This window comes from Sciurus vulgaris (assembly GCF_902686455.1).
Source record: "Sciurus vulgaris genome assembly, chromosome: 8".
Taxonomy (NCBI): Eukaryota; Metazoa; Chordata; class Mammalia; order Rodentia; family Sciuridae; genus Sciurus; species Sciurus vulgaris.
Window position 1 is genome coordinate 25,304,263 of NC_136468.1, and position 23,180 is coordinate 25,327,442.

Here is a 23,180-nt window from a genome sequence, read left to right on the forward strand (position 1 = left end):
ATGCGCAGTTCCTCCACACCGCCTCACGGACATGCGCGTTAGCAGTCACACGCCTCAACCTGAGTACGCCTGCGTTGTACTGCGAGACCCGCACCAGGGGACTACGATTCCCAGAAGGCTGTTCAGCCCACGGTTTTCAAGTTCGTTCATTCCTTCACCAGTTCATTCGTTCAACAAATGTTTTGAACCCAACCCAGTTAGACTCCGAAACCCCAGGGAGGAAAACACTCTGCCTGGTCTCAAGGGCAAGCTCCGAGTCTGGACCGTGTATGCAGGTAAGTAACACAATTAACAATTACTCAGTACATACTTGTTCTGTTAGCAAGGAAATGAACAAGTGGATGATGATACTGTCCGATGAGACAGAGAATCAAGAGAACAGATAATTACAAAACGTTGTGCTAATTGCTGAAATGTGAGAAATAAATAGAAAGCACACATCCGTGGTCACTAGCCCCCGGGAAGAGGGAGACCTCAAAGGACGTTTCCCTAAAATGCTGAGACCTCAAGGACCAGCACGGTGAAGGGGAATAGAGGACAAGAGGGTATTCTAAGCACAGGAACAGCATATGCAAAGGCTTGGTGGCTCAAGCGCAAGAAGGGCATACAAGAAAAGTTAAAGAATCTAGAAGTTTTCTGAAAACAGTTTCCTAAAGCCACTGTAGAGTTTTAATTAATGTCACCAAACTTATATGTTGGAACTGTGGATGGAACTGTGTTGTTGTTGCAGAAGCAAGTCTGAATGAGAAGAAACCAAACTGGGAGAAGGGGTGAGGGAGAGACTAGGAGGCCAGCATCCTCCATTCTAGCCCCCAGGGCACCTCCTGAATTAAAGGGCATGCCTGCACCCACACTTTAAAGCTATCATACTTGGCCCAGGGCAGGAAGTGAGGAATTGAAGTATAAGGTCTTAGTAGAATCCAAATGTTCTGCCCACTGTGCTGGAGGGAAATTCCAAGGCAGACTGAGAGATTAGGGTGGCTGAAACTCTGGTACTGGAAATGCAGAATGTGGAGAAGTAGATGGATAGAGAGATATTTAAAGTCAGCGTGGACAAAGTTGGTTTTTGGATTGGATGTTTGGGGAGCAAGGTAGAGAGACCAGGTGACTTCCAGGCTTCTGATTGTGCAAGGAGGTGGATAGGAGCAATATTCCTGAGGGAATAAATTTTGTGGGATTAACAAGGTGGAGAAAAGAGGGCCACTTTTTTTTTTAAAATACCCAGGATTGAACTTAGAAGTGATCTACCACTGATCTTCATCCCCTGACACACATTTGTTTGTTTATTGTTGAGATGGGGTCTTACTGTGTTGTCCAGGCTATCCTTGAACTTGAGATCCTTCTGCCTTGGCATCCCAGAGTAGCTAGGATTACAGGGTTACAGGTGTGCGTCACTGCACCTGACTGGGCCACTCTTTCTCCTCTCTTTCAACAAACCCCCACCCCTGGTGTCAAGCAGGTTTGTGAGTTTGGGGTACTTGAAACAAATACATGATCTAATACGGTGGTTGTATGTTCAACAGACCTGGGAATTGCGCACACCTGGATTCACTTCCTGCCTGCTACTTGGAGATTTGATTTTGGACTCCACTGAAATTCTTGGCCTTGGTTTCTTCGCATAATAGTAGATCCACTTAACAGGGCTATTTTGAGGATTCAGTGAGAAGAGGTCCACAAATGCTCAGCATCGAGTGCCTCACTGTGATTTGGTAAGAGCAGCTGGGCTGGGGATCTATAAAACATCAAGCCACAGGAGGAGGGCAGCACACCAGCTGGGAAGACCCTCAATCTGGGAGTGTGGGGAAACAGGGAGCAGAGAATGAGGAGGATGTAACAGAGGCTGTGTGTAAAGCAGTTAGTCCAGTGCCTTGGCACTGAACTGGCCCTCAACAAGTGGTTGGATATTTAAAAGAACAGATCTGTCTTCAATGGTCTTGACAGGTAATGGGGCAGCTCTGCATTCATTACAATTCACTCAATTCAGCCATCACTTATCACACATGACCACAGTTATGGGCTAAGGACCCAAGAATGATAAAACTGTCTTTAGGAGCTACTTGCAGGACTAAAGGGGAAGGTGGGAAATCTCAGGGGAGAGCAGGGACATGCAGTGAAGAGAAGCTCTGGAGGAACCTTTCAGGGCTTATCAGAATGAGGATGGGAAGGCACCTCCCCCGAGGAGCAGTAAGGAAAAGGATTAACAGTCGAGGCAGGAGGGCCCCTAAGTAGAGGAGGGGGAAGGAGCTGAGGCCACATAGCTGGGTAACCCCACTATCAAATTCCTGCAGACAGGTCTACTGTTGGGGAATCCATTGAGTAAAGCGTGTCTCTTCCCTCCTGTGATGCTGAGTTGCTCATTCATGTATTCATTCACACCTGAATTAGGCTTCTAAGGACCAGGGGCTTCAGGCTGGTGGGGAGGACTGGTCATGGACAGGGTAGTAAATGTAGCTAGAGATGTGCCCTAGGGCAGTGTGGAGCCCGGGGCATTGATTCAGGAAGGAGGGGCCCAGGAAAGCTTCCTATTGGCTAGGAAAATGAGGGTGTAGAGGCCAGGGTGTTTCTGAACAGAGGCCCAAACTGCAGCTGAGGTTCCCAGGAAACTAGAGGCTGTGAAGGGGGTTGGAGGTGGACGGTGCAGTGGGGGAGTGAGCACAGTGCCATACTTATGTGGCAGGGGTCTGCCAACTGAGTGGACATGGGGGAGGACCTTAGGGGCCTCCTTAGGAAGAGGAACTTTTAGCAGCACCCCTCTAGCTGCAGCATGGAGGGTGACTGGAAGGAACTGGCCAGGGCCACGAGACTGGTTCAGAGACTGGTGCAGGAGTCAAGGAGGAGTCCTGAGCCAGTCAGGGCTGGAGGTGTGGATGCCACAGGCCCAGGATGGACCCAGGACATGGAGTGAGGGTTCAGGGTTCCCAGGAGCACTGCCTGCCTGCTGGGGGAGGCATTTCTCCTATTTGACTCAGCACCCGCTGGTCCTAATGTGAATAACATTCATCAGGTCAGGCTGAACTGAAACTGGCCCTCCAGTAGCCCTAGGGCAGTCTTTCAGAACAGTGTCCACTCCCATCCACCAACCTTCCAGCTAGCTAAGGACAGCCCCACCCCCTCCCTGGTCCTTCAGGCTTCCTGCCAACATCCCAGACCTCACATCTGCCCCAGGCTCTTCACCTTGGCCTGGGTCAGTCCTCCAGGGGACAGCCAGCCAGCCTCTGCCTCCCTGGGGCCTGATTTAGTGTCAACGAGCTAGGAAACCAGCCTCAGAGAGCACACCCACAAGGAATAGTCGAGCCTCTGCGACAGCCGCGCTTTATTTGGAGTTTTCCACCTAAGTGGCTCCCAGCTGGGCCACATGATATGTGCAAAAGTCCCCCCAGAAAGCTGGGCCTCGCAATGGGTAAAAAAGGCCCCCATGGGGCAGAGCTGTGCAACCGTAAAAAAAAAAAAAAAAGAGAGAGACAGAGAGAGAAATCAGTTTCCCAGGAAGCCTGGCTTGGGTGAAGTACATATTGCTTGAAGCCAGTCCAACGTGCCACTTGTTCAGGGTCTGTTTTCTTCTCTGATTGTGCTTTCTTTTCCAAGTCCTTAACACTCTGGGGTTGTGGCCACCAGAGGGGCCAGACGCAGTCCTCAGGGGCTAGGGCGCCTGGCTGGCAGTGTGGATTGAGGGTGACCTCTCACACAAAGACACCCCTGACACAGTGTTCCCCCGGTCTTGGCCCACCAGGAAACTCAGGGCTTCCAGTCTGCTGCTGAACCACATTCCAGGGAGGGACACTGCCCCAAGACAGGCAAGGTCCTCCACCCCGCAAGGGCACAGTGGGGTGGGAGGCTGTGCCGTTCACATCACACCCAAGACAGGTGTTTGCAGTGTCTGACTCTGTGCGTGTGCATCTGGGTGTGGCACATTTGTGTGTGTGTGTCTGTGTGAGTGTGTTTGGCCAGAGGTGGGGGCCGAGGCTGGGGGAGGCACTTCTGGGATTCAGGGCACATTGACTTTGAAGGGGCTTCCAGGGACACTTTCGTCACCCCACTTGACAATGAGGATGTAGTCCCCTTTCTCCTTGACAGTGTAGGTGACGTTGTACACTCGGTTCCCCATGTGCTTCACATACACCTCCTCGCAGGGGGTCTTGGGTCCATGCACACCCACCATCATCATGTTGGTGCCTGGAGGAGGCAGAGAGGGAGGACTCACACCAGGGCCCCCAGGCCACAGCCCGCTCTCCCAGGACTCCTTGCTCCCACCCCACACGCCCAGGCAAGCCCGCCCTGAAGGGCAGCCTGCTGGAACCTGCCTGCTTTGCTGCAGTCCACTGTAAAGGAGTTCTTCTGGCCCACAAAGGCCTGGGACAGCCCTGGGCCCCGTGTCACCACTTTGCTGGCATCTGAGGCAAACTTGGGGATGGAACTATAGCTGGAGCCACGACTTGAAGATGACTTGGTCACAGTCTCCACCAGAACTGTGGATGTTTCATGAAGGCTGTGGCCTCCAGACAGCCGGGGACCTGAGGAGCAGAGTGGGTGGCCATGAACCTGGTCAGAAGGGGTCCCTAGGTTGTGAGCCCTCAGCCAGCACTGACAACCTTCTGGGCCTGTATCATGTGGCCCACCTCCTGTCCTATGGCATTTGAAGAGCACAGCCCCATTCCAAGTTAAGTTCCCATGCTACCAGTTCTAATTCCTGCTTTCCTCTAGGCCTCAGCCTCAGACAGGTACATCTCTCATCTTCCTAGCCTTGGTCTGGAAACCAAGTTAACTCACAGAGTAATAAGACTTTTATTGTTAAAAGGAACTATGTCCAATCAGCCATGGTGGCACACACCTGTGCTCCCAGCAACTTAGGAGGCTGAGGCAGGAGGATCCCAAATTCAAAGCCAGCCTCAGCAACTTAGCGAGGCCCTAAGCACCTTAGCAAGACTCTCTAAATATAAAAAATTAAAAGGGCTGGGGATTCTGCTCAGTGGTTAAGTGTCCCTGGGTTCAATTTCCAGCACCAAAAAAAAAAAAAGTCCAACAGTCCTTTATTTGATTGATTGATTGTGGTGCTGGGGTTTGAACCCAGGGCCTTGTGCATGCAGGCAAGCACTCTACCAACTGAACCATATCCCCAGCCCCCAACAAGCCCTTTAAACAGCTTCAGAAAGGGAAATTGGCTAAACTTACTAGCAGCAAGAAATAAGGGAAGCCAAGAGGGAGAAAGCTAAGCTAAAGCTTGGGGAGGTATTGCCGATAAAAGACTAATCACAATGAAGAATTGAAGTTTTAAGGATGATTATTTACAACTCCACAGAATGGAATGCTGTATAATCCAGGCCCGCCTCCAGTCCTGATAAATTGCCCATGATGTTTGGGGACAGACTATGACCAGATGTGAATGGCCACTGGAGCTGACCAGGCTGGGTTGGCCTGTGTGGACCTCCTATACCCAGGCACTCACCTGTCACCTTGGCTTTGAAGGGGCTGCCCACGATATGCTGGGGGCCACCATACTTGATGGCAATGAGGTAGTTGCCAGGAGCCATGGGAGTGTAAGTGACCACATGGCCCTCGGGACATTCCCGACAGTCTAACTGCACCTTGGAGGGGCCATCAATGGTGACGGACAAGGCCCCTGAACCCGCATTCAGGGTATTCACAATGAACTCTGATGACACACCTGGGGACCAGAGGGAACAAGGTCTTAGGCAGGAAGGGATAACAGCCCAAAGTAGATTTGACCCCAGGTCCCAGGCCCCCACAGTGAGGATTTGGGGGCACAGTGAGCATTGCCCCTGCCTCTATGGCAAGACAGTACTGATGGGTGTGTGAGTACCCCCCAATACACCCCTGTTCCCCAGCTCCAGGCACTACTCACCAGTAGTGCCTCCCTCGAGCCCAGGACCATAGGCTGACACCAAGCCTGGGTCCCCAGCCTGGCTCTGCTCCCCAACGCGGATCTTGAAGGGGCTTCCAGGAATGTGGGCACCATTAAACTTGACATCGATGGAGTGGATGCCATTCTCATGGGGGATGAAGTGGATGGTATGCTTATCTGTGGGGCAGAAGGTTGATGGATGAGCCTCCCTCCTTCCCCACCCCTTCCCAGGAGGGCCTGGCCTGGCAGGGGGTCACAGGGACAGGGCCAGCTCACCACTATCCAGCTCAGAGACATAGCACTCCTCCACAGCACCAGAGGGTGTGTGCACCCTAGCATCGATCACGCCCCGTGCACCGTTCAGCTGCACTGCGAACGACGCGGGCTGGTTCACCTTGAGTCCAGTTTCCTGCAAAGGCCACAGGGACGCTCAGTTCTGGGAGAATGGGGCTGGACTGGTCCTCTCAGCAGCCTGTCCCCTCCTGCCAGGCCAAATGGCAGGGAGGGACGGAGGAGGCAGGGGCTGGTCCCTAACTGCCTGCATCCAGCTGCTATGAGGTGGGCACCATTCTAGCCAGGCTGGGTACGTCAGTAGATAAGGGATGATGTGTCTCTGTCCTGGATGAGGAAGCAGAGGCCCAATACTATAAATCAGGCCTGGTGGCAGAGAAGAAAGTGTTTGACAGTGCTGCGTAGGCTGCAGGCACCCTGGAGCTCAGATGTGGAAAGTTAAATGTGCCTGGGCCGGCCTGGGGGCGCTTCTGGGAACAGGTGGGCCAAGAAGGAAGACTGGAGGGCGCATTGGAGGACTCGGGGAGGGGAAACTGGGCTGGAGATGGAGCCTGGTTCTAGGGTCGGGGAGATACATGAGGGCTTCTGTGGGCTGACAGGACTCCCCTGCAGGACAGCTGGAGAGGCGTGGAGGCTCAGCCTTCTCCCTGCCCCTTACTCAGTGAGCTGCCTGTGTGTCCCTGTACACTTGATAAGGGCCTGCCTGGCACATATTCCCACATGATAGAAGTGAAGGAAGTCGGGTTCTCTCTGTAGATCACAGCAGGACGAAGCAAACCGGGTTCCCAGCAGCCAGGAGAGGCTGTATCTTAGGCCCTGAGGCCACATGCATTTGCCTAGGAGTCCTCAGCCCTCTCTGCAACCAGCTTGCTCTGATTTTGTATTGATTTTATATATATATTTGTTTTTTGCTGATATTGAACCCAGGGCCTTGCACATGCTAGGCAAGCACTACCCTGAGCTACTTCCCCAGATCTACTGTATATTTTTATTCTCAAGAAGTCATTAGTTTATAACATTAAAAAAAAAGTGGAACAAGAAATTTCAGGTGGTAGTACCACAGGGAGACAAAACTTGTAAAAGGCAGAAATAAGGCACGAAGTGACACAGCAGGGGCACACCAACAGGGACCCAGACACTGTCCTTCAAGGGCCCCACCCTGTGCTGTACAGTGGAGAGAGGGGACTTCTGCTGGCCAGCTCTTCCAAGGTCACTGAGTCCCTGGCCATGCAGACTCCTGCCCATCTCTCAGGTGGCAGAGGAACCCCACCCCTGGCACATACCTGGAGGCTGGTAACTGTGAGACGGCGGGCATCATCTGAGAGGGAGGCCACAGGCACCACAAAGGGGCTGTCTGGGATGTGCTCATCATTGAACTTGATGGAAACCTCATAGTCACCTGGGGAGGGAGGCCAGTCAGCACAGGCCCCCGAAACTTTGACAGCAGGGATAGAACCACCCATCCCAGCATCATCCCAGGACAGACTCCTTAGGTTGGGGCTCAGCCCTTCAGACACACTCCCAGGGGTGGGTGGAAGACGACCAGGCAGGGAAAGAGCAGGAGCAAGTAAGGGGTGGGCTGCAGCCCCAGGCATTTTCTTTCTGGTCAGTGAGCAGAAACCCAGTCTGGAAGGTCAGGCTGGCTCAGCCCCCACCCCAGCATGGATGGCTACCTGGCTCCTGGACGACATAGGAGACCCCGCAGGAGCCATCTTTACGGTCCTCAAATGCAATCTCTGCCTTGCTGGGACCCTCCACAGCAATTGACAGGCCCCCCGCGCCTGCTTCTCGGGTCCAGATGCTGAACTCGGCTGCATTCAGGGAAGCAGAGCAAGGGTGGTACTTAAGCACCGTTACCCTTCACACTGGCTCAGCTGCTCTGCCCCCAACCACCCACCTGGGACCCTGTCCCTCACCTGGCACACCGGCCACACCTCGCTCCAGCCCTGTGCCTCCAGCGCGCACCTTGTGGGCACCACCTTCACCCAGTGGCCCCACAGTGAACTGAAAGGGGCTGCCGGGCACGTGCTGGCCACGGTACTTGACAGCGACCGTATGAGGCCCCATCTCCTGGGGCACAAAGCGCACGCTGTACGCACTGTCCTCCCCCTCAACGATCTCTGCAGCTTCCGTCTTGCCTGATGGGCTGGTCACCTGTGCGGTCATGTCCTGAGAGCTGGCCTCACCTGCAGGGTGGTGGGGGGATATCACGTAGCAAGGTGCTGCTGTTCCCGACCCTTCCCTCTCAGTGAAAGTCCCTCCTCTGCTCAGACCAGCCCTGGATGTCTAAGATGAGTCTGCCAGGGTCAGGGCTGGGCTGGCCTCACCCTCCCCTTCTGTCTCAGGGGATAGAAGGCCCCAGCCACCCTGTGGGGACCCTGACCCAGCCCAGCACTCTCTGCTTACCCTCCTGCTGCCGGGTGATGCTGCCGAAGGAGCCCAGGCGTTCCCGGCCCAGGAAGTCTCCGAAGACAGCAGGGAACGGGTCCCCACCGACCTGAGTGGACTCCTCCACCCGCACCTCGCGCTTGGTCTCCCCACCCCGTGTCTTGCTGATCTCTGTCCGCTCTGTGCGGGTGTACGTGTGGCTGCTGCGTGTGAAGGTGCGAGTCAGGCGCTCCTGGGCAGACACCATCTGGAACCAGTTTCCTGCGGGACACCAGGAAGCCAGGGTGAGTGCAAGAGGTAAAAAATGGGCAAGCAGGAAGGGGCCCCTGAGCGCAGCTCTGGGCCCAGCCGACCCTCTCCCCACCGCTCTGCCCACCCGGCTCTTCCCAGCTCTACCAGGGATCTTGAGGTTGAGGTCACAGGTACTGCCGATGGTGGCAATGGAAGGTGCCTGTCTACGCCGGGTGATGCTTTCCTTCATGCGGCCCTCGCCAGTCACCTTCACAGTGAAGGGGCTTCCTGTGGGGTGAAGGGTGGGTCAGATGAACAGACCACCCACCTCCCGCCTCCTGGTCTGTCCGTGCCCAGCCCTGGCAAGAGCCTCACCTGGGACGTGCTTGTCAGCAAATTTGATGTTAATGATGTAGGTGCCGGGCTCCGTGGGGCAGTAGGTGACTTTGCATGTGCCATCCTCCATGTCCTCACAGTTGATGTCCACCTTGCTAGGGCCTTCGATGCTCAGCCCCAGACCCCCATAACCTGGGGGGAATACAAGGTGCCTACCTCAGCCCTACGCCACCCACACCACAACTGCTCTCCCTGCCCCAAGCTGCAGAAGGAAAGGCCAGCTCCTACAGTAAGCTCCAAGGAAAATGGTGCCCTGGAAGGAGAGGGCTGAGCCAGGCACGGTTCCCAACAGCCCCAGGATAGGCAGTCTAGGAAATTCCCTTGGATTCCAGTGATTGAGGGACAAACTCAGGATGGTTGAACTTTCTCTTAAAAGTGAAAAAACTGACAGGGGATATTTACTTTCCCCCAAATGGGCCTCAGACTCTGAATCCCAACAGAGACTGGGCCATGAAGTTCAGTGAGGAGGGTATGGCCAAGGGGATGCTGGACAGAAAGAAGGACGAGTACCCTCTGGAGGGTTCAGCTGGAATGGGGGTCTCTGTGGCAAGAAGTACCTGCATTACGAGTGTCCACGATGAACTCTGCCACCTGGAAGGTGTGTCCTTCTGAAAGGCCCTTGCCCCAGACCCGAACCTTGCTGGCATCCCCGATTTCAGATGGCCCCACCAGGATCTTGAAGGGGCTGTTGGTGACATGCTTGCCACTCTTGCGCACGCTCACCACATGCTCCCCAACCTCTTTGGGGGTGAAGGAGATTCCTGTGGAGAGGGGGTTTGTCAGGCAGAGCCTCCCTCTGGGACCCCTCCCCCTAAGGTGCCTGTCAAGGACCCACACTCACCAATGTGCCGGTTGGGCAGGCGCTTCAGCAGGCAGGGCTCCTCATTACCCGACGGGGCACGGATGCTGGCAGTCAGCTGGCTCAGGTCACTCTCTGTGATCTTCAGTGACACATCCGTGGAGGTGCCAACATTCAGCTGTGAAGTCCTCATGGAGTCATCGCCTGTGGGGCAGATGGAGCATAGGGCCTTGCAGGACTCAGGAACCCCCACGGACAGACACTGCTGGGCTCAGCAGAGACCCAGGAACCACTCAGAGGCCCAAGGCCCGGAGAGTAAGGCATTCACATTAGCTGCCAACACCACAGAAGGGCCCTGCACCCCAATTCCCTGTGGTTGCCTCATTCCTGCAGGGGCTAATCCCTAAATGGACCTTTGTGTATTCAGTCAGGGAGTGCATTGGAAACAAGACCACAGAGACCCCTTCCTTGCTCTCTGTCTCTGATCAAAGTGCTTAGCTTCTTTGGGACAAGTTTCCTCACCTATCAAAAGGAATGTCAATACCCCAGCTTCTTAAGAGAAACTTGATAAACAAAATAAAATGTCTTTCAAAGCATGGGAAGGCTGAAAGTTTCTTGACTGCTGCACAGAATAGTATTCCTCCATTTATCCAAAAATGCCCTCCTCCACCTTGGCGGGAACCTGGGCTCAAATGCCCTGGGACAGGCTGGGCTTGCACATACACTGCATGCTATGTGTGTGGTAGGCTGTGTCCCCAGTGTCCACCCCACCTGTGATCTTGGCTGTGAAGGGGCTCCCTGGGATGTGCTTGTCATCAAAGCGCACAATGATGCTGTAGTCCCCAGGCGCCGTGGGCAGGTAGGACACTGTGCAGGTGCCATCCTTATTGTCCTTGCAGGTGATCTCTGCCTTTGATGGGCCCTCCACAGCCAGCGACAGACCTCCTGTAGGTGGTGATGGGACTGAGATCAGAGGTCCTGCCCTTGCCTCTGCACCTGGCCAGCCCCCACCCACGTCCCCTGCCTGCTGCTCTCCTCACCTTCTCCCGCGTCCTTGGTGACAATGGTGAAGGTGGCTGGCTTGTTGACCACGCCATGGCTCAAGCCTGGCCCATAGGCACTGACGTGGCGGCTGTTGATGGCGTCCACATAGAACTGCAGGGGGCTCCCTAGGGGGAGACGGAGACAGAGGCCGTGTCAGCACAGAGACAGAGGCAGCTTGTGCCCCCCTTGGCCGCCACACCTTCCAGCAGCCTCCCTGCTGGGCCCCACATCTCTGCCATAGAAACCTGGCTCATGGAAGCCTACCACCCACCAGGAACGAAAGATTCCTCAGAGACTCATGTGCACCTGCATGTGGCAGATTCTCAATATTTATTCAAGAAGAAAGGCAAGACTGACATGGATGCCAGCTTCTCTTGTCTGCGCACAGCACAGCCGACCCCAACTCACCGGGGATGTGGTTGCCGTCATACTTGATTCCCATCTGGTGCAGTCCCTTCTCAGTGGGCGCATACCTCACTGTGATGGTGCCGTCCTTGTTGTCTGTGATGTTGGGTCTCGCAGTCTTCCCGGAGGGCATCCGCACCTCCCCTGCAGGCCAGACACTGTTACATGGGGACCCTGGTGTCTCCCACTACAAGTCCCTGTTGTCCCAGGCCCTACTCCTGTATGGCTCTGTTTTCACTCCAGAAGTCAGTCACCCAGACACAGCCTGGAGTAGCGGATGAACCCTGAATCAGGAGATAGATGCCTTGAGGCTAAATTCTAGCTCTGCCCAACTGGCTGTGTGACCTTGAGGAGTTCACTTCTCCTCTCTGGGCCCAATTTTCATCTTTAAGACAAGTGGGTAGGTTTGGAGGAGGGTTGTCTCTGCCCTCTGAGCCCTCATCATGGGGGCCTCAGAAAGATACCTGTGAGCTCCCCTTTCTGCACGGTGAAGGGGATGACCAGGTTAAAGGGCCTCAACATGGACTCCAATGGCTCCACGGGCACCACTGGCTCCTCTGTGGCCTGTGGCAGATGAGAGAGGACAGTCAGTGGCTGGGAAAGGCCTGGGAGTGTGGCCTGCCACATGACTACCATTGGACAGAGCAAGGAAAGAACAAGATAGTTAATGATAAAACCTGAGTGAGAGGAAAATGTGCCAGCTGTAAGGAAAGAGTGCCATGCCCTTGTGGGGCTCCACCTGCCCAGCCTAATGCCCGCCTGCATTCCAAGAGGCCCCCAGATCATGCCCCAGCCCTGGCTGCAGAAGAACGGAAGGAAGAATTAAAGGAAGTGCGGAGGAGCAGGGTGAGGCTCGCCATGGGAGGTGGCAGTACCCAGTGTGTGGGGCAGGTGCCGGGCCGGGTAGGGACGTAGGGCTGGTGCAGCTGTGGCACTTCAGAGGGCTCCTCCACATGAGGCAAGGGGTCACACGCCTGGGGAGGCAAGGCATGGGGCACAGGATGTGGTGAGCCCATAGGACCAGAGCTGACTAAGAGAATTGCCCATGGACCTGAAGCCCTAAGGGGACGTCCTGGATGTTCTACCCTTGTCATCCACCGAGGTGGCCTGAGGGTCAGAGAGGAACACAGAGTTTCTCCAGAGAAGGCTGATGCCCCTGAAGCCTGAGGTAGTGCTGTGCTCCCTCCCACTTTGGGAGACCATGGGAACAGCAATGGCTTGATTCTGGAGCCCATCAGCCCTAGGATTCATCAGATGTGGGGACAGCTTCTGGGATCCCTTACTGCCGCTAAGAGGGTGTGGGCTGCCCGCCCCCGCACAGCAGCTGTCTAGCCCTGCCACGGCTGTGGAGCTTACCAGAACGTGGAAGGGGCTGTTGGGGATGTGCTCTCCTCCAAAGCGGATGGTGATGACGTACTTGCCCGGCTCGGGCGCTGTGTAGTAGATGTCGAAGGTACCATCGTGATTCTCAACCACGTCCACATCAAGCTCTGCCCCATCAGGCGTGGACACTGTGCAGGTCACCTTCCCCTTGCCTGCTGCCTTAGCATCCACTGTGATCACCGTCTCCTCTCCGATCTGGATTCGGGGACCCAGACAGGCACCTGCCACATGGAAAAGCCAGGTCAGGTCAGGAACTGTGGGGGCTGTGCCCAGTCCTCTCCCTTCCCAGATCCCCCCAGCCCCCAGCAGAAGAGGAAGGCACTCACCCAGGCCATGGCCTCCAATGGACACTGGAAAGAGAGCCAAGTGTTAGGCCCTGTGGCATTCAGTAGGGAACTGGGGGTGGGAGGGGGCTGGGGGACAGGATCTTTGGCCATGGGGACTGGGCTGCAGATCTGGATGTGCTTTGAGGAGGTTGGATGGTGAGAAGGGCAGGGATGTGGAGTGGGTGCCCACCTGTGACGAGGCACTTGCTGGCGTCCCCAGTGGGCAGAGCGTGGATGCGGAAGGGTGAGTAGGGAATCTCATCGCCTCCATACTTGATGGTGATGGTATATCGGCCGCTCATGTCTGGCAGGTAGGACACAGTGTATGTGCCATCCCCGTTGTCTCGGATATTGGCCTTTTTGGGCTTACCCTCAGGGTCCTGGAGGAGAAGCAGAAGTCAATGCCTGCCTGTGCCCACTGCCTGACCAGGAGAGATGAGCTGCACCTGGACTCACCAAGATCTGCACAGTGAGCAGCCCTTCCCCAGCATCCCGAGCATCGATGGTGAACTCCACAGGCAGGCTGGCAGGGATGCCGGAGGCATTGAGGCCAGGGCCACTGGCCCGCACCTTGCTAGCATCATGGGCCGGAAGCACTTTGATCTTGAAAGGGCTTGAGGGACAGAAAGGATAGACAGTTGGCTGGGGTCCCTTCTCATCTTATGCATTGAGTCCTCCCAACAAATGGCAGGAATGACTCTGATGCCAGTGACAGCACCAAAGTCCTCAGGGCTGTGCTGCCTCTGGGGCAGTGAACTCTGGGGAAGAGCAGGATGGGGCAACCAGACTGAATGAGGCTCAGGTGAATGAAGGAGGTTCTCCCCAAAGCCTGGCACTGGGCCTGCAGATGTGGCCCCAGAAGAAGCACTCAGAGCTCAGCATGGAGAGCCCAAGGCCGTTCCTTACCTGCGTGGCACCTCCTGGTCAGCATACTTGACAGCTACTGTGTAAGGCCCATCAGTGGCAGGGGTATAGTGGACAGTGTGGGTGCCATCTCCATTGTCACGCACTTCTACAGGCTCAGCCACACCTGGGCAAGGGATGTAGGGTCAGAAGGGCTTCCTGGGACCCCATCCTACTTCCCTCCCACCTTGGCCCAGACATTCTATACCTGTGGGGCCCAGCACAGCCACCTGCAGGGGGGCCCGCCCAGCTTGACTGCAGTCCACTGTGAAGGTCTGGGGTACCCGGGCCCTGACACCGGCCCCCAGTCCTGGCCCAGAGCACTTCACCTTCCCAGGATCGACCACATCCTTCACTGGCACCCGGAATGGACTCCCTAGGAGGAGGTGGACATTAGTCTTTACCTACCTGCCTGGGTGGATCTCCCTGATGCCCAGAACCAAGGAAGAGGCAGCCTCCCCTGCCTGCGAGATGCCCACAGGGAGGCCAGACACACAGGTGAAAATGCTTAGAAACTTGCAAAAAAAAAAAAAAAAAAAAAAAAAAAAAAAAAAAAAAAAAAACCATAAACCAGAATAAATGAACTGGGCTGCAGACTGAAGTTGGGTAAGACAGCAAGAGGGTGAAAGGTGAAAGTGGCCAGTGGAGCCAGTGACGGGGGCCTGGACTGAGTGGCTGAGCCCAGTGAGTGGACCTGCATAACCAGGCAAAGGCCTCTGGGAAATAACTGGAGCACATCTGCAGCACCCACTGCCCTGCCTCTTGGCCAGATTCAGCACCCAGGCTGCCTTCCTGCAATCTGGGCTCTTGCTCCAACATGCTTCGAGGTGCCTCCTCTGTAAAAATCCACACCCAACTTTCCTCCAGTTTCCCCCTCACAGAGCACACATCCTCATCCTCCCTTGCCTTCCCTCAGCCTGTGCCCATCCTCTTTGCACACCTGGGATGGGTCGCCCCCCAAAGGTGATGTTGACGTCATAGTCTCCAGGGGTGAAGGGGATGTACTCCACGGTGCAGCTACCATCTTTGTTGTCCTTGCAGGACATCTTAGCTTCTGAGGGGCCCTCGATGGCCAGGCCTAGGCCCCCAGTGCCAGCTCCCCTGCAAGATGATACCCGTATCAGCTCTGCTAGAATCAGTGAATAGGCCTGGAGGGGGCTGGGGACAGGGGTAGCTAAGGGGAGATGAGCTACAAGGGCTGACTGGGGATACTGGGGAGGTTTGCTCCTAGGTCACCCCAGAGAGGATGGGGTATGGTGAGGCTCAGATAGAGACTGGGAAGCACAAATGGTTCAGATCAAGGGGGCCACAGCCCCCTTGGGTAGGCAAAGGGAAGGATACCTGGTTTCCACCGTGAAGCGGTTGGCCTTGTTGACCAAGCCACCCTCCAGGCCTGGCCCAAAGGCTCGGACACGGGTGGGGTCACAGCCCTCGGTCACGCCCACTCTGAAGGGGCTCTTGGGTACAGCTACATCATCATACAGCACCTCCACCAAATGTACACCTAGAAGCCGGCCAGAGTCAGTAAGGGTCGCAGCCCCAACCACCCCTGCCCCAGGCACACCATGGTCAGCTCCCAGTCCCTCACCCTCTTCAAAGGCTGTGTACTGCACTCGGTAGGTGCCATCCCCATTGTCTGTCACGTAGGTGTCAGTCTTAGCGCCCGAGGGGTTGAGCACACGAGCTGTCACATGGTTGCCACCTGTGGCTGTTAAGGATCTTGCATCCACAGTGAACTCAGTAGTCACTTCTCGTAGGACACCTGGGTCCCAGAGAAGCACATTTAGAGTGGGGTCAGCCTTCATGTAGTCCCTCCTGACCTTCCTTCTTCCACACTGTTCCTCTAAGTACATCCTGCTCACCCTCTGCCACCCCTGTGAGCTCCATGCTGCCCCCATGCCACTCCATTCACCATTTGGTGACAATCTCCACCTATATCAGTTGCTCCACCTGCCCTGAAGGACAAATCTGAATCTCACATGCCTCTGCCTGGCCCATGCGCAGCCCAGGGTCTGGCCCCCTGTGGGCAGCCCAAGTGCACCACCACCTCCTGACTGCCATCATCTACCCCAAAGCTCTCCCTCTTGAGCAGGGTGCTTAACTTTCTTGGATCAAGCATTCCTTGAGCTGGTGAGTGCAAGGATCTCCCCAGAAAAATGTGCAGGGGCAGATGTGACAATAGCAGAGGTCAATCTCCATGCCCTGATTGTCCCCTTTGCTCCTTCTCTGAGCTCCTAACGAATTGGGAGCCACCTTCACCTCAGCTCTCAGCTTGGCTTCTCTCCCACCTGCTGATGACCCCACTCTTTGACCCACTGCGGGCTTTTCCTCGTACTCACCATGTGGCTCCACACCAGGCCCAGAGACCTTGACACCACTGGTGTCAACAGCTGGCTGCACATGGACACGGGTGGGGAATTTGGGGATGGGGTGGCCTCCATATTTGATGGTGATAGTGTAGGTGCCAGGGAAGGCGGGGCTGTAGGTGATGTGGTAGGTGCCATCGGCATTGTTGTGGATCAGCACCTCAGCCTTGACGCCTGCATCTGACAGAATCTCGATGGTCAGCTCAGCCTCACCCGCCTCCGAGCAGTCCACAGTGAAGGTGGCTGCCTCGCCAGCCTTGCCACGCTCCAGGCCTGGCCCGCTGGCCCGCACCTTGCTTGGGTCAAATACAGGCTGGATGGTGGCCTTGAAGGGCGAGCCTGGGATGTGGGCTTCAGCAAACAGGATGTTGATGGTGTATTCGCCTGGCTCTGTGGGCAGGTAGCTGACAGCACATGAGCCATCACCGTTGTCCTGGCACTCGATCTTGGCCTCGCAGGGACCCTCCACGGTCAGCCCCAGGCCGCCTGTGCCGGCCCCCTTGGTGTCGATGGAGAATGGCGCAGGGGTGCCTACCAGCCCACCCTTGAGACCAGGGCCATAAGCACAGACCTGGGGGAGGAGAGGCAGGTGAGTCCCCCACCCCTGGCCTCTCCAAGGCTGCTCTACCTCCATGGCTGCCCACCTCATTGAGCACCTTCCACTGTGGCAGTTACTGCAGTGACTACTTAGAACAATTCCAGGTGGGGACAAGGAGGTAGCAAGATGAAATCATTTGTCCTAGTTGGTGGACCTGGAATTCAACCCCAGGTCTAGTTCCCAGGCCAGGCTCTTACTAACTGTCTCCAAGACAGGTCCTGAGGCAAGGGATCGCCCTGGCCCTGGCCCTTGACTGTGCCCACTCCAGGTACATAAGTCCTTCTGGCCTCTATCCCTATGACTCATCTATCTTCCATACATGCCCCCAACTCCTGCCTCCCACCAACCCCTATCTCCTCACCTTGGAGGGGTCAGGGGGCAGCACACCTTCCACAGCAAAGGGGCTTCCAGGCACCGGGTGGCCATCGTAGGTGATGTCCACTTTGTAGGGCCCCTCCTCAGGAGGCATGTAGCGCACAGCCTGGGTGTCAGCTCCACCCCCAGGTTCCAGCTTGCAGGGGATAGGTCGTCTGGAGGGCGAGGTCATCCGCACATCCAGCTGGCCTTGACCACCAGCCCCTCGTGTGTTCACAGAGAATGCCTGTTCTTGCCCCACAGCCACCTCTGCATGGAGGGCAAGGGACACAGTGAAGTAGAGACTGCAGCCCATTCCACCCCCAAATCCCTCACTCCCAGGGAAGTTCTTGTCCCACTTACTGCTGTTGAGGCCTTGAACTTTGACTTTGCTGAGGTCCAGTGGGGGTGCCACATTCACCACAAAGGGGCTTTTAGGGACAGGGTCCCCACCATAGGTCACTGTGACTGCCATGTTGCCCTATTAGGTACAATAGAAAGTCAGAACCTGGTGGCTTAGATACCACCTGGCAACAGCCCATGGGCCTATGTGAACTCCGAGACTTATAGAACCCAGCAAGAGAGAGGACAGGAGGCAGGAAAAGGCCAAGGACCCAGAACTGGTCCTCTGAGATTAGAGGAGGGACACCCAAACCCCAGTCAGCAGGACAGGCAGGGCATGCAGGGGTGGGACACACCTGCTGGACAGCGGTATACTTGACAGTGTAGGAGTAGTCATGGTTGTCTATGATCTCAAAGTCCCGCACAGCCTCACCCTTGGCTGCCCCAGCAAAGTGCACATCCAGCTTGGCCTTGCCAGCTCCCTTGGTCAGCACTGTGAAGTGAGTGGGCTTCCCAACTTCCACACCTGGGAGCCCATCCAGAGATGGAAGTGAGGGCCTAGAAACCACTAACCCCAAACCCAACCTCACGCCAGCCCAATACCTGCCCAACACTTACCTGTGCGGTTCAGCCCAGGGCCCTCAGCCTTAACCTTGCTAGCATCATGGGACGGGTCCACCTTGATGTGGAAGGGGCTGGCAGGGATCTCCTGGATGTGGAAAAGGCTTCATCAGGACTTTACCCTGCGGACCATACCTCTGTGCCAGGCCAGATGCTGTCAGTAGGCCCCAGGGACCCAGTGTGGACAAGGGTGGCCTCTGAAGAAGCCCTCTGGTGTTCTGTGAGGCACACTGCTCTCACATAGGAGGGTTCTGGCAGCATCGGAGTAACTGTGCCTCCCCATCCCTGAGACCAGGTTTCCAGTTGTCCCCATAGACCTCCACTGTATAGGTTTTATGACTATTGATATCCACGGACTGGGGTACCTGGTTGGCAAACAGCACCATGATGGTGTAGTGGCCGGCCCCTGGGGGTGTGTACTTGACTGTGAAGGTGTCATTGTCATTCTTGATGATGTCAAAGTCAATGTCAGCCTCTGCAGGGCCCACCACGCCAGGAGCACACTTGATGCCAATGCTCACATCACCTGAGGGAAGACAGGCAGGCAGAGGCCGTGAGTGGGGCTCAACAGTCAACAGTCCCAGGAGCTGTGCACAGGGGAGACACTCCCTCCTGAACCCCACCCCTGGGCTGCACATACCTTGCCCTGCCTCACTGCAGTCCACTGTGAAGTAGGTGGGCTCGTTGGCCTTGAGGCCCGTCTTCTCCACACCAGGGCCATACACCTTCACCCGCTCAGGGTGACTGCCTTCTCCCACGTTAACCTGTGGGCAGGGGTCAATGCTCAGCTCAGTGCCCCTCCCTCAAGGCCCATTCCTCTCCCTGCACCACCCACTCCGGCCTCAGCTGGAACAGTCTTAGCCTCTTCATGGGAACTTTGATGTGGGAGGGATGGCAGAGGCCCAGGAATAGCCAAGGTCTCCTGCATGGGCCTGGCCACCTTCTAGGACCCTAGTGGCAGGCAGAAGGCAAACTTGGAGGACATACCCTGAAGGGGCTCTTGGGTACGTTGACACCTCCCCAGGAGATGATGATGGTGTGTTTAATCGGCTTGGTAGGCACATAGGAGCAGCGGAAGGTGCCGTCGCCATTGGGGATCACCTTGATGTCGATGGGGCAGCCGTCTGCATCCTGTGGGCATCACCCAGGCAAGGTTTGTAGTGGCGTGGCCAACTCAGAGCACTTCAGTGCACCCCCTGCTGGCCTCAGGCAGACTTGGCACCTCTTCTTTCCCATCTACTAACACCCACACACCCCAGCCACTGATGTCATATGAACCCAGTGCCACGTGCTCTGTTGGCTAGGGCCCATCTTAGGAGTCAGGAAACCAGCTTGAGGCCATCTGTGTGGCCTGCTCCCCCAGCCTAGGTTTCCTCGTCTCTAAAATGCGTTAGTTGGAGAAAGGCTGGACTAAATTGATATTCCTAGAATTGAATAACGAGCCTTGTAAAGAACTGACCACCTGGAGCCTCAGGAACATGCTCATTAACCTCTAGGGGTCAATGGACATCTTTCAGTTGCAGATTATTAGTATAAAAATGAGCAGTTTTATAAAATACGTTTTTAAGATTAGCATCAGTAAGAAAAGTTTTAAATTTCCCATAGTCCTTATGGGCCCACACGACTGTGTTCTCCTGACTTTCTGTGACTTTATAACCCGCTTTTGGGAGGCCCTGCCTGGGGTAGTGAGAGCAGGGGAGGCAGAGCAGTGCCCTACCTGGGCATAGAGCTTCAGGTCTCCTTTGCCAGCTGCACGAGCATCAATGGTGAACTCGGTGGGCTTGTCCACGATACAGCCAGTGGGCTCCAGGCCGGGCCCAAAGGCCTTCACCTGGGGCAAGAGAGGAGGGCTGGGTTGGGGACAGGAGGAGGGCCAGTGCACCCCTTCCCTGTCCTAACTGGTGTGCAGGAGCTGGGACACACCTTGTCTGGGAAGCAGTCTGGTGGGGCTGGCTGGATGTGAGCAATGAAGGGCGAGTCACGGATGTCCTCGTCGTCACAGATGACATGCACAGCGTACTCCCCTGGCTCTGTGGGCCAGTACCGCACGTCGCAGGAGCCATCTCCCTTATCATCACACTCGATCTTGGCCTGTGAGGGCCCCTCAATGGAGAAACCTGGAGCAAGGTGGGGAGGGTCAGAAGATACAAGGCAGCTTGGACTCTCAGGCAGGGACCCCACCACTTCCCCAACTCCCACCCCAGAAACCCTTCTCTCTCATCTCCCTGAGCATCCTGATGCTCCTCAGCATTCCTTCTCTGTCCCCAAATCAATCCCTTCCTTACCTCCCTATGCACACCCCTCCCCAGCATCCCTACCTTCTGCCACCCAATCACTTACTTACCCAGTGTCCCCACTTCTGTGCCAATGGCCTCCACCACAAAGTCAGCTGACTTGCCCACCTGGCCAGTCTCCAAACCAGGACCCCAGGCCCGCACCTTCTGTGCTCCTGCTTCTGGGCTCACCTGGACTTCAAAAGGACTGGGAGAAAGAGGAAGCTGGTGTCAACGCCAGGAAGTACACCTGCCAAACGCACCCCTCCTCTCTTCCTTCAAATCCCCATGCAGCCCACCTCCTTTCCTTTACCCCAAGATGGTCTATGCAGGGAGGTATGGGGGGCCATGGTGTTTACCTGCGGGGGATGGCATAGCCACCCCAAGTGATGGTCACCACGTACTTCCCAGGCACCACAGGGTAGTATTCGCACTCAAACACTCCATCCCCAGCCTCCCGCACCTTCACCGGCTCCTCTGTGCCCTCTGAAGAAGATGGGGGTAGGGGTGCAATCAACAATCTGTGAGGCCCAGTTTCTCAATCCCCTCAAAGAGCCCTTGGGACCCAGGCCAACCTGAGGGCAGTGCTACTAGTGGGCAGAGCTGAAACTCAGGGCGGGATCACATGCTGTCCCTGTGCATGAGAGCCCAGTATAGCACGTGTGGCAGGGAGAATTAGTCCCAGGTTGCAGCCTGGGAGGTAGAGAGGAGATGATGTACCTGAGATCCCATGGTACCTCTTTAGAGCCTCTCCTGGGTGTGTGTGCGGTGCTGGCTGTCACTGCCCTCAGGTTGTCAGAACTACAGGCCATATTTCCTCCCTGAGCCTCCACCCTCAGTTCCCCAGCCCTGGTCCCTGGTACTCACTTGGCCCCTTGACTGTGACCTTGAGTTCCCCGCTGCCAGCACCCTTGGTGAACACCTTGAAGTCAGCCACCTCTTTAACACGCACACCTTTGGGCTGTAGGCCTCGTCCAGAGGCCCGGCAGGCATTGGGGTTGCAGGCTGGGGAGAGGAAGAGAAGGGAGGTCAGGAGATACTAAGGGGCCCTGGATGGAGCCTAGTTCCTTGTTACTGTCCCCTGACTGTGCACAGTCCTCCTGACCCCCCTCACAGGCACAGGCCATGTGGCCTCAGGTAACCCTGCCCTATGCTCTCTTGTGTCTCCATCACAACTGGGGTTGCTGGGAGTCAGGCTGGGCAGCAGGCTGGCTGCAGGCCCCAGGTGAGGGAAGTTACAAGAAACCCTTTATGTGGGGTCCTCAGAGCTGGTGTCACTTGGGAGGAAGGCATGGTAGAGCCTCGGTTGAGAGTTGGCTAAGATAGGGAAGGGCCCTTTACACACACCCAAGGCCATCCACCTAGAGCCATCTGGGCCTTCTCAGAACCATCAGAGCAACCTCAGGAACTAAATCATGTCCCAAAACATCCAGCAATGCCATGGAACGAGAGCTGTTCCATGTGATGTAAAGCCTGCCATGGAGCATGGACAATGCATGGGAACCAGACTGCCACCAAACACTGGCAAGAGAAGGGAATCCCAGTCTGACACAGAATACACAAAATAGCATGGAACCCATGACACCACAAAATAGGCAGTGACATGTAATCCAGGCCTGTAGGCAACACCCAGGGCATGCCACAGGATATAGGCAATGGCACAGAACCTGGGGTCTGCCACAAAACACATGCCATGGCATACAGCCTAAATTTTATCATAGAAATCATCAGGCAAATGGCAGGGAAACTAGACCTTCCATGGAACACAGGCAGTAGCATGGAACCTGTGGCCTGTCACAGAATGCTACAGAATAGGGAAATGAATCCACACCATGTGGACCACGCCACACGGCATGGGTGAGGCCAGTCAGCTACGGCCATGCGGGGCCCAGCCTCTGCTGACAAGTACTAACATAGTGCCATTCTCTTAATCTGGTGTTCAATGGGCATTGAGGGGACAGGAGGCAGCCAGAGTGTTGAGTGCAGGGAGAGAATCAGCGGGGATCATCAACTAAGGGCCCGAAGAGTGGGTGGAGGCTAACTATGTGTGGTCCTGCTGCTGCCCCTCAACAGCTCCATAGGCCACCTGCTCTGGTATCTTTCCCTGGTCTCCTGACCAGGATGCTCAGGTTGGGGGGATGATAAGGGTAAGGTCACCCAGAGCTCTCCCCAGCTGCTCCTTCTGCCTAACTCAAGCCCTTGTCTACCTGCCCTGAGCCTGTGGATTAAGTGCCTCACTTTCCACCAATCGAGTGGAATTCAGTGGCAAGTCTGCATTCTGGCTTTGGTGAGGGTTATTGTGGAGATCAGTGAAGGGCCTTACCTTCTGCCACATGGACAGGGAAGGGACTGCGGGTGATGGGTGCACCAGCGAAGGCCACATGCACAGTGTGTGGCCCCTCCATCACAGGTCTGTAAGTGCAGCGGAATGTGCTGTCGCCCTTGTCCTCCAAGGCCACTTCTACTGTGTCCTGTCGGCCCTGTGGGTCCACGATCACCACAGCAACATCACCAGTGCCAGCCCCTGTGGTGACAAAGACCACCATCAGTGCCCTCTCTGGACACACACAGCTGATCCTCATTCTGAGACCACCCAGGCC

The 23,180-nt window shown here is 55.8% G+C and overlaps 1 protein-coding gene and 1 long non-coding RNA gene across 3 annotated transcripts in view; one reads left to right on the plus strand and one right to left on the minus strand.

Annotated features, from left to right (window-relative positions):
* On the plus strand, window positions 1–3,474 carry LOC306668724. The gene is made up of 2 exons (XR_013765950.1): window positions 1–275; window positions 1,524–3,474. It is a non-coding gene; the product is annotated as an uncharacterized lncRNA (long non-coding RNA).
* Window positions 3,296–23,180, minus strand: part of FLNC (filamin C) — a 27,878-nt gene continuing 7,993 nt past the window's right edge. The window contains exons 8-48 of one of the 2 annotated variants that reach the window (XM_079152415.1): window positions 22,904–23,104; window positions 21,448–21,585; window positions 20,940–21,066; window positions 20,652–20,788; window positions 20,231–20,424; window positions 20,025–20,138; window positions 19,295–19,438; window positions 18,948–19,071; window positions 18,673–18,833; window positions 18,305–18,395; window positions 18,043–18,212; window positions 17,708–17,825; window positions 17,352–17,614; window positions 16,366–16,963; window positions 15,615–15,788; window positions 15,368–15,530; window positions 14,967–15,127; window positions 14,235–14,402; window positions 14,030–14,153; window positions 13,580–13,736; window positions 13,314–13,503; window positions 13,124–13,147; window positions 12,771–13,018; window positions 12,290–12,388; window positions 11,879–11,978; window positions 11,418–11,558; window positions 11,006–11,134; window positions 10,737–10,910; window positions 10,008–10,169; window positions 9,724–9,927; window positions 9,146–9,298; window positions 8,936–9,058; window positions 8,558–8,800; window positions 8,068–8,337; window positions 7,825–7,962; window positions 7,435–7,550; window positions 6,137–6,269; window positions 5,861–6,037; window positions 5,444–5,662; window positions 4,302–4,511; window positions 3,296–4,173 (exon numbers count right to left, since the gene is read on the minus strand). In XM_079152415.1, the coding sequence (XP_079008541.1) occupies window positions 3,986–4,173; window positions 4,302–4,511; window positions 5,444–5,662; window positions 5,861–6,037; window positions 6,137–6,269; window positions 7,435–7,550; window positions 7,825–7,962; window positions 8,068–8,337; window positions 8,558–8,800; window positions 8,936–9,058; window positions 9,146–9,298; window positions 9,724–9,927; window positions 10,008–10,169; window positions 10,737–10,910; window positions 11,006–11,134; window positions 11,418–11,558; window positions 11,879–11,978; window positions 12,290–12,388; window positions 12,771–13,018; window positions 13,124–13,147; window positions 13,314–13,503; window positions 13,580–13,736; window positions 14,030–14,153; window positions 14,235–14,402; window positions 14,967–15,127; window positions 15,368–15,530; window positions 15,615–15,788; window positions 16,366–16,963; window positions 17,352–17,614; window positions 17,708–17,825; window positions 18,043–18,212; window positions 18,305–18,395; window positions 18,673–18,833; window positions 18,948–19,071; window positions 19,295–19,438; window positions 20,025–20,138; window positions 20,231–20,424; window positions 20,652–20,788; window positions 20,940–21,066; window positions 21,448–21,585; window positions 22,904–23,104 (6,968 nt within the window). In that variant the 3' untranslated portion in view covers window positions 3,296–3,985. The remainder of the gene's footprint in view (window positions 4,174–4,301; window positions 4,512–5,443; window positions 5,663–5,860; window positions 6,038–6,136; window positions 6,270–7,434; window positions 7,551–7,824; window positions 7,963–8,067; window positions 8,338–8,557; window positions 8,801–8,935; window positions 9,059–9,145; window positions 9,299–9,723; window positions 9,928–10,007; window positions 10,170–10,736; window positions 10,911–11,005; window positions 11,135–11,417; window positions 11,559–11,878; window positions 11,979–12,289; window positions 12,389–12,770; window positions 13,019–13,123; window positions 13,148–13,313; window positions 13,504–13,579; window positions 13,737–14,029; window positions 14,154–14,234; window positions 14,403–14,966; window positions 15,128–15,367; window positions 15,531–15,614; window positions 15,789–16,365; window positions 16,964–17,351; window positions 17,615–17,707; window positions 17,826–18,042; window positions 18,213–18,304; window positions 18,396–18,672; window positions 18,834–18,947; window positions 19,072–19,294; window positions 19,439–20,024; window positions 20,139–20,230; window positions 20,425–20,651; window positions 20,789–20,939; window positions 21,067–21,447; window positions 21,586–22,903; window positions 23,105–23,180) is intronic. The other variant, XM_079152416.1, reaches the window with a different exon arrangement.